General features: G+C 42.0%; 1 protein-coding gene across 3 annotated transcripts in view; it reads right to left on the bottom strand.

Annotated features, from left to right (window-relative positions):
* LOC138946666 (poly(3-hydroxybutyrate) depolymerase-like) overlaps positions 1–8,918 on the bottom strand; it is a 20,170-nt gene extending 11,252 nt beyond the window's left edge. The window contains exons 1-9 of one of the 3 annotated variants that reach the window (XM_070318091.1): positions 8,758–8,918; positions 6,234–6,331; positions 5,224–5,346; positions 3,796–3,993; positions 3,385–3,476; positions 2,791–2,907; positions 2,292–2,315; positions 1,702–1,813; positions 1,406–1,448 (exon numbers count right to left, since the gene is read on the bottom strand). In XM_070318091.1, the coding sequence (XP_070174192.1) occupies positions 1,406–1,448; positions 1,702–1,813; positions 2,292–2,315; positions 2,791–2,907; positions 3,385–3,476; positions 3,796–3,993; positions 5,224–5,346; positions 6,234–6,331; positions 8,758–8,768 (818 nt within the window). In that variant the 5' untranslated portion in view covers positions 8,769–8,918. The other 2 variants (XM_070318092.1, XM_070318093.1) reach the window with 2 other exon arrangements.
* Between the last annotated feature and the right edge of the window lie 1,188 nt (positions 8,919–10,106).

Genomic DNA, 10,106 nt, shown 5'->3' with positions numbered 1-10,106 from the left:
GCATGGCGATATAACAAGAACAGGCGGGCTGTCCAAGACATGCATCCTCCACGGCATGGCGATATAACAAGAACAGGCGGGCTCTCCAAGACATGCATCCTCCACGGCATGGCGATATAACAAGAACAGGCGGGCTCTCCAAGACATGCATCCTCCACGGCATGGCGATATAACAAGAACAGGCGGGCTCTCCAAGACATGCATCCTCCACGGCATGGCGATATAACAAGAACAGGCGGACTCTCCAAGACATGCATCCTCCACGGAATTGTACGGGAAAAGGGAAGACAAGAAATGCAAAGGAAAAGATAGATAGAAAATATAGCAGAATGGAAAAAGACAAAAAAATGTCAAATCCAAGACGACTGCCCACAACCGACATACTGGTACAACAAGCGCTCGTTGATGTTGCTTTTGAGTGATTTGCACTGTTATGGTACAGCCCAGACGGGCGCAGTGGCCTGGTGGTAAGACGTGAACAAATCCTGAAATCCATGTCAGAGTTCGGTGGGTTATGAAAACACGAAAATACCCAGCATGCCTCCTCAACGAAAGCAGAGTGAAGCTGACTATGCTCTCAGAGTATAGTTTGGGGAACCCAAATGGGCAAACGAGCTCATACGTAACCAGACCATTCTGGAACGCTGAAGAAGAAGAATGGTACAGCCATAGCGACAATATTTTGTGTCTGTATATGTGCGCCTTGAGTCGCCTTGTGGTGAGATTTGTGCGCCTTGAGTCGCCTTGTGGTGAGATATGTGCGCCTTGAGTCGCCTTGTGGTGAGATATGTGCGCCTTGAGTCGCCTTGTGGTGAGATATGTGCGCCTTGAGTCGCCTTGTGGTGAGATATGTGCGCCTTGAGTCGCCTTGTGGTGAGATATGTACGCGTTATACATTCTCGTAGTATCTGTGCTGTTTGACCGGGTCATTATTCAGCACTGACTCTTTGAGTTGTGTTGCGTTGCAAGCAAAGCGACCCGTTTGTTATGCCATAGTCAACACCCATGTTCTACTGACCATAAGCATGATTTATACTGGTAAGATATTGATTATTTTAAATCCAGAGCAAAGGGTTCATGAACAGAGAATGTATACGCCAGCAAGAGATATCGTATTTGGTGGCTGATCATCTCTGTCTACATTATCATAGGACTGACTGGCCACAAGCCGTCAATCAAAACTTGAATCACACGTCAGGAGCGGACACCCGATAACTGGCGACTCTTTTCGGTTATTAACAGCTTCTGTCCACTGTATCAGAGACATTCAGACCGCAGCAGAGAGTTGTGCTAGAGATGTCGGTTAACCCGAGAACATCTTGGCGCGAAGGTGTTAGCTGTGGCAAGTTGTGCGTGTATCATTCGGGTGACAAAAGAGAGATAGAAACACAAGAACAATACTCACTGTCCCATCTCGCATCCATGGAATGCAATGTGCAGCTTGCATGCTGTAGACATAAAATGTGGAGAATTCTTAACGTTTTTTTAATTAGTTGTATTGCGTAGTTGCTTTGTGTGTGTGTGTGTGTGTGTGTGTGTGTGTGTGTGTGTGTGTGTGTGTGTGTGTGTGTGTGTGTACATGTGTGTGTGTGTGTGTGTGTGTGTGTGTGTGTGTGTGTGTGTGTGTGTGTGTGTGTGTGTGTGCGTGTGCGTATCGCAAATTGCATATATGTGGGCACATTACATAGTATGTTCGCCTACCTGTCTGCTTGTTTTGGCAGCCAGACGGGATGTAGACGTATCCTTTATTATCCATGCTGTACGTGATGGGAGGGGCGAAGTAAAAGAAGTCGCTCTGGTCGAACTGGATCAGCTGGACAAGATCGACATGACAATGTAAGTTACACAACATTAATGGTATCAATAACAAACGTAGCATGTATTACTGCGTAAGAGTGCAATTCCATACAAGTGTGCTATTATTTGTGAATAATAAATAATGTCCACATAACGATAATCTAATTCGAAGTACGTGGTGTAATATATTGATAGCTTAATGTTATGTTAATACACGCGCGTGAGAACGCACGTACGCACGAACGCACGTATATGAACGTAAGCGCATACACACACACACACACACACACACACACACACACACACACACACACACAAACACACACACACACATATACACACACATACATACACACACACACACACACACACACATACACACACACATACACACACACACACACACACACACACACACACACACACACACGTACACATGAGCACATGAGCACGCATCCGCACGTATATATAGTTGACACAGAAATAAGACTTACTGAACCCTTGGCAGTGGTAGGATTCTGCAAAGAAAGATCAATTGTAATTAACTGGCAAGCACGCTGTAATTAGTAGGCAGTTGTTTATGTTTTCTCTTCTTTGGTCTCTGTAGTTCTGCCACTGACAATGGTATATGTGTTCCCACTCATCAGAACTCATTTTAATCTGTTAATAGTCGATGCTTGCTACAGTGATTTTGCACATCGAAGTGTACGAGTGGCAGCTACATTATATAATTTATGTGGTAGCGTACACATGGTTTACACAGAAACGAAGACATCTATAAAAGCGCACGGCAGTTCAGAGCACTGACTGTTGGGTACCTATGATATGACAGAATCCATTTAAAACACCAACATCGGCAAAAGAGTCTCCAACACAATTCTAAATCGTCGAAAATGAAATCGAAATTCCGACATTCTCTTCAATTACTCTACACTATACGCTGTGAGAACTACTTCAGTTTTTTTTGCAATCTACCCCTCGAACAATACCTACACGAAGGTGTCCACCGTAGATGAAGTTAAGCATCTCGAAGGCAGCATTGTAGTGACATTTGTTGAGATAGTTGGCAGAGTTCAGTTTGTCGCACTGACCCCCGTATGCGGCTGTAGGCTGAGGTAAAAAAAACAACACCAAAATGTATTCCTTTCGCGACAAAAATGAAGAAAGTAAAGGAATTTATCATTGGATTAACTAAAAGCTACGACTAAGCGGAAGAAATTACCGCATAAAGATCCATTAAAACAAAAGAAGAGGGCATATTCAGCATTTGATTTATGCAGCAGTCATATCAATCCACACATTGTGTCTGTCCGTCTAGCCATCTGTGTTTTTCTGTGCTTGTATATGTGTATAAGATGGTTTGAGCGAGAGAGAGAGAGAGAGAGAGGGGGGGGGAAGCAGGAAGGGATACTAATCGAGGAGAGGGGGGGGGGGAGGAAGAGGGGGAGAAACAGACAGACAGACGAACGGACATACGGACATACGGACAATCAGACGAAGCGGTCAGACAGTCAGACAGATAGACAGACACTAACATGATAATGTTGAAGGGGTTACAATATTGATATACTTGTCAAATAAACCAACCATAGAATGCTCGGCAGGGACATCGAAGACAGTTTTTATGGAACCGGATGTGACGTAATGGCTATAGTAATCCCGTATTTTCGCACCTGCCCCTGCACATAAGGACACGCATTCAAGACGTTTCACTTTGCCTTATTCCACGTGACGTGTTTTTTCCCCGACGCTTTCAAGAATACACCTAAAATGAAAGGTATAATTGGTAAACAGTTCTTATCACAAATTCCGTTGTGTGAACGCAAATCAAGGCCTAAGTCGGTAGTCTAAAGGCAAATCAAATCTTAAATCGCCGCCTGCTTTTGGTAACACACTGATTGTCCCCACAGTCCAATGGTATTGCAGCTTACGTTCCCTTGCCAATAGTTGTAGACGCTAGTGGCTGTACATTTACTGGTGCCCAATGTACACACATACCTGGGTTGACAACGGAATCCTGGGTCCCGGAGAAGATCCAGACCTTGTCGTTTTTCATGTGGCTGGTCGAGTCTATGTTGAAAACGAAAGCGGCGGAAGAGGTTATCGCCTGTAGGGCCGAGACTGACACGTAGTTGGGAGTTTTTGTGCACATGCTCGTTGCAGTGATAGCACTTCCCTCCGCACACATGTAGGGAGCTGCAACACAAATAAGACAGTAATACAAGGTCAGGTGTCATGTCTACTGTCCCGAATGACACACGATTACTGACATTTCACCATTGTCAGAAATAATAAACAAATAAGAAATAGGTAGAAAATGAATGTGAAAACTGACTTTAATTGGTGATCAGCATTTTCTATACCACTAACAAATAATCTACTTACACTTAGCTGTTTGGCAAATGTATGTTGCATGGGACAAGTGGAATATTTTTTTTCTCTCCAGAGAAACTACATAATTATCAAGTTACACTTTGTGTGCTCTTCTATTCCAGTTGACAATCAATTGTTAAACGCATGCTATTAGAAAAAATAGAACGAAAACAAATTGGATAGAATTAAATATGTACTGGTGATGTCATTTGGGACATGCTGACATGAAAACGTCACCTTCTGTCATTGTCTCAAATATTCAAATGTGTGTATCAGTCAAGAAATCATTCAATCATTCAATAAAGTGATCAACTAATCCATCAACCAATCAATCAATCTACAAATTGAACCTGTGGAACTTGAAACCGTGTACTCATCCAATAAAACAATCAACCAGTAAAGCAGCACTATTGTATCATGTATCATGGCTAAAGTGCTCATTGCAGTGTCTACGATCGACCAATCCACTCGTCCATCTTCTTCTTCTTCTTTTTCTTTGTTCATGGGCTTAGACTCTCACGTTCACTCATGTTTTTAGCACCAGTGGATTTGTACGTGTATGACCGTTTTTACCCCGCCATTCAAGCAGCATACGCCGCTTTCGGAGGAAGCATGCTGGGTATTTTCGTGTTTCTATAACCCACCGCACTCTGATATGGATTACAGGATCTTTTCCGTGCGCACTTGGTCTTGTGCTTGCGTGTACACACGAAGGGGGTTAAGTCACTAGCAGGTCTGCACATACGTTGACCTGGGAGATCGAAACAATCTCCACACTTAACCCACCAGGCGGCCGCGGCCAGGATTCGAACCCTCGACCTTCCGATTAAGAGGCCGACGTGTTACCACCCCGCCACAGCGCGCGTCGATCAATCAATCAATCAAGTAATTAATCAAGCAAGCAAGTAATAATGGTATCAATCAAGCAAGCAATCAAGCAATCAAATAATAAATCAATCAATCGATCAATCATTCAATCAATCAGTAAATCGATCAATCAGTCAAAACTCTTAAACACCGACTGGTAAGTATTTTTAATCAAGAAATGAATACCTCCGGCGATCATCCCTACTCCCATGATGTCACGAGAATGAACCACGTGGAACTGGGTGGCCATGCACGCTCCTGACGAGATCCCCGACACCGAGATTTGGTGTCTATCCACATTGTACGGATCTGAAATTAAGAAAATGCACGTCATCATAGCTGGAGTTGTTGTTGTCAGTGTTGTCATTATTGTAGTCGTTGTTGCTGCAGCTGTTGTTGTTGTTGTTGTTGTTGTTGTCGGTGGTGGTTTTGTTGTTGGTGGTGGTGATGTTGTTGTTGTTGTTGTTGTTGATGTTGGTGTTCTTAGTGTTGGTGTTATTCTTGTTGTTGCTGATGTTGTTGTTGTTGTTGTTGTTGTTGGTGGTGGTGGTGGTGTTGTTGGTGTTGTTGTCAATGTTGTCATTGTTGTTGTCGTCATTGATGTGGTCATTGTTGTTGTCGTTGTTATTGTCATTGCTGTTGTCATTGTTGATGTCGTTGTTGTTGTCAATGTAAACATGCTGGCGGTAGTTGTGGTGGTTTTAATGATAACACAAGATTTTCAGGAAACGTATAACATGAAGATGATAAACAAATCAAAGCCAGGAGGAACACATACAACATTTTACTTCTCGGAGAGAGACAGAGAAAGAGACATAGACACAGATAGACAAACAGACAGTCAGACACACAGACAGACAGACATACTGATAGATAGACAGACACACAGACAGGCACATGCACGCACGCACGCACGCACGCGCGCACGCACGCAAGCGCGCACGCACACACGCACGCGCACACACACACACATACACACACACACAAACACAAACACACACACAAGCACACACACACATACACACACGGACACACATACACACACAAACACACACACACACACACACACATGCACACACACACAGTCATAATTCTTTAAAATCAGACAGAATAACTCACAAACACAAACACCATTGTTCATTATAGTGTACGCCAATACTATATACAACACACTCGTAAATATCCCAGTCACTTACCGAGACGTGCAGTAGAAGCTATGGGCAGAAGAAATCCACACAAAACAAAGTAGACTTGTGTCTTCATCGAACGCTGTCTGTCTCGTCCTCCTAACTTACTGTGTCACGAGTGGAAAAGGAACAACCAGTGAATGTACATACATGTACACAATACACCCCACTCAGTAGAACGAGAACATAATCTGTGTCAAAGATAACACTTACGGAATGTCTTACGAAAGCAAAACATGTGTGTAAGGCGTTTCCCTTAATGTGGACGCTAATATTCTGGATTTAAGTCCACACGTCTGAATGTGTGTCATACAAATAGTGGAGCGGCCAAACCCAGAACAGCCGCCTAGAAAAGGTAGTTAAGGCACCGGTTGTGTATAGTCAATAACTACATATTTTCGGAAAGCTTAATGTCTATAGATTCCAATGAGACCGATCGTCAGTATCTCACCTGGCAGGAGCTATGCGCAATTTGGGGTCAAAGCTTACCCACTAAACACCAAACACGTGCTCCATCGAAACTGTACTTACCTCGAAAACAGAACATAGCAAATATATATATATATATATATATGTCGTGCCTAGATCCTGAAAGTGCCTAAGTTCTTGAATTAGGTAGTCTCTTGCCTAATTCGTGAAATAGGCAACGGCTGTGCCTAACACGTGAAATCAATGTTGAATTTTGCCTAATTTGTGAAATTATATGATTTAGGCTGCCTATTGCATAAATTAGGCAGCTTAAGTCGTGAAATTAGGCAAAGTTTCGATTTAGGCACGACTGCTGTACAATTTAGGCAAATATGTCTACAGAATAGGCAAAATCCTTGCCTAATGTGTCAAATCAATTCTAAGGTCTAACTGTTTTACAAATTAGTCAGTCTGTTTGAACGCCAGAAACAATAATAAAACTTAAAATTTAAACATACTGCTATCATATGTACCATTTACATGACTAATTATAATAAACACATTTTACAAAAGCAAAACAAAAATAGCCCTCTACCTCATTTACAAACATTTAAAGTTTACAAAAGGTAAACATTATCCCAGTTTGGACTGGGGTCAAAAAAGGGAAACCCACGACGTTCCAGTTCAACTCGATAATAAATAAAAATAAATGCTGTCCAACCAGTAGCAAGCCAGATGAATGCTCTAAAAGAAAAACCAGTCAGTATTGTGTAGCTACGTCAGGGACTTGTGCATTCGTTTTGTTTTATTTCTGGTGTTGCCTAACGTCCTTTTATTTTGTCCTTTTAATTGATTTTGTAGTTTTAATGAGAGCGTTCTGTTAGGTACATCACTCGCAAATGCATTCGTAGTGGAGGACAACTGGCCTGTCTTTGAGTTGCCGCAAGCTGTGTACAGTTTTCTCTTCAACAGTCACATTGCCATGCCTTATAAGGGCCCCAAAGGGTTTTAAATCGTGATCGTGATTGGCGTTTTTTGACCTTTCTGTGACCGTGATTGCCGAAATTTCAATTTCTGTGATCGTGATGGGACTTTGCCCGTGATCCGTGATGACAAAAAAATCAAGTCTCGTGATCGTGATCGTCATTTGTTTTCGTGATCGTGATGGGCATTATTTCAAAGCATTTTATTTTCAACGTACATTTTTCACAGCTGTATCACTCTATGATCCTCTATTCGTCAAGGTGTTTGTGATCGTGAAAACAAAAATCAAGGTAACTGTGATCGTGAAAGCTAAAATTTCCCTTCCCGTGATCGTGATGATACCCCCCCTTTGGGGCCCTCATAAGAGATATACCCCCTTAATCAGGAGCAGAAAAACATTGTCACAAAAAATCGTTTGACAACGCATAATTACACTAAGATATACTGTCTGCACCTTTAGTCATTTTAACTACGTAGAAGGATAGCTTGGATGTTCCTAGAACCATACATGTGCAACAACAAAATTCAGACGAATTATATTCAAACCGTCAAATACAGAGTTGTACTTTTTGCTCAGATTATAGGCTATTAGCGTCATACCCTTAGTTTTTTACACCCCCGGTATAGGGGTGTGTATAGGTTTCGGTCGATGTGTTTGTTTGTTTGTTTGTTTGTGTTCGCATATAGATCTCAAGAATGAACGGACCGATCGTCACCAAACTTGGTGAACAGGTTCTATACATTCCTGAGACGGTCCTTACAAAAATTGGGACCAGTCAAACACACGGTTAGGGAGTTATTGGTGGATTAAAATTATACAAGGACTTATAGAGGGACATCTTCATGGTCAAAGGGAAATAACCATTCTCACTCAGTCACTGCCACCAACTGAGAAGGTTATTTCCCTTTGACGGGGGTGTTTTTCCTACCTCGGAGGAATTTCTTGTTTTTTTGGACCTGTAGTGATTTTCCCCAGTTTAGCACAGTAAGCCTCCCGTAAACCATCACAGATACTGTCAGGATTTTACACACTGTACAAACACCATTTCATTTAAACACTCACCGCTTGAGAACATTCTAGGTGCCCTCCGGAAAGAGCGAGCAATGTTCAAAGAATTTATTTTTGCGTGGTTTATCTTACCTCTGAGCCATCGTGAACCCGTGTAATCCAGTTTCCCTTTTTTTTCACAATTTAGCCGCCAGTTTGTCATTTCAATGCAAATCTCTGTAAGCTTATCTGCAATAGCACGTTATTGTGTACCTTTGAATCTGAAATGCAACATTGAAACGGCTGCGAACTAGAGCAGTGGCGGTTAACGGTTCAGATGAACTGGCGCCAGGCAGCGTCGTCTGCCACGAGAACCACGACCTTGCGTGACCCTGCTTCCGGGCTATCTTTTTTTTAAACTTTCAAAACTTCGTATTGTTCTGATCTTGTCTTGATGAAAAAAGATTTATTTTATGATTTAAGAATGTTTGTGTAACAAGCTGTCAATTTATTACTTAGATTTCAAAAGTTAGGTCAGAAGCGCAAAAAAGCACCGCCCGATTGTCTGACAGACAATCCGCAAAACTAATTCTTTGAAAATTGCTAGCTCTTTACGTAGGGCACCTAGGATGTTCCCGTTCGGTGAGCGTTCAAATGGAAGGGTGTTTGTACTGTGTGTAAAAGCCTGACAGTATCTGTGATGGTTTACGGGAGGCTTACTGTGCCTTTAAGTTTATGGAGTCATTATTGCTTCTGTTAATTATTTTTGTTTTCAGTATTTAAAAGTTGTAAGGATATTATATTATCATATACAACATACGCTGTATATAAAGTTATTAACACAATTAAAAGCGGAATATAATGTCGTAAAAAAGGTGATAAATAAGAAGAAGGAAAATAACAGAGAAACAAAATAAAATGTCATACCGAGAACAGTTATGCTGCACTATTTTGCCTCAATTGCTCACACCGTGCACCCCCACCCCCTCCAAAGAAATAACAGTATGAAAACTAAATTATAAACAGAGAGAGAGAGAGAGAGAGAGAGAGAGAGAGAGAGAGAGAGAGAGAGAGAGAGAGAGAGACAGACAGACAGAGAGAGAGAGAGAGAGAGAGAGAGAGAGAGAGAGAGAGAGAGAGAGAGATCGAGAGAGAGAGAGAGAGAAAAGAGAGAGAAGAGAGAGAGAGAGAGAGAGAGAGAGAGAGAGAGAGAGAGAGAGAGAGAGTGTGTGTGTGTACGTATGTGTCCGGCATAAAGACACAAACATAGAGCCTGACAGGCAAACGGAAAGACACACACACACACACACATAGAGACACTCAGAAAGATCGATAAAACCAGAATTGACGAGAGTACATTGGTAGATAAACAGACAGGATGTCTACTTTGTATATCCCCCTTTCATGTCAGTACGTACACACTGACAATTATTGTTCATTTCTAGCACTGACAATCTAGGCCAAGCCAAAAATCTAGGTCGGTACATTTGCATAAGTAAATT

This window comes from Littorina saxatilis, linkage group LG14 (assembly GCF_037325665.1).
Source record: "Littorina saxatilis isolate snail1 linkage group LG14, US_GU_Lsax_2.0, whole genome shotgun sequence".
NCBI classification, from domain to species: domain Eukaryota; kingdom Metazoa; phylum Mollusca; class Gastropoda; order Littorinimorpha; family Littorinidae; genus Littorina; species Littorina saxatilis.
The sequence above is the reverse complement of the archived record's forward strand: the minus strand, read 5'-3'. Positions and strand labels throughout refer to the sequence as shown.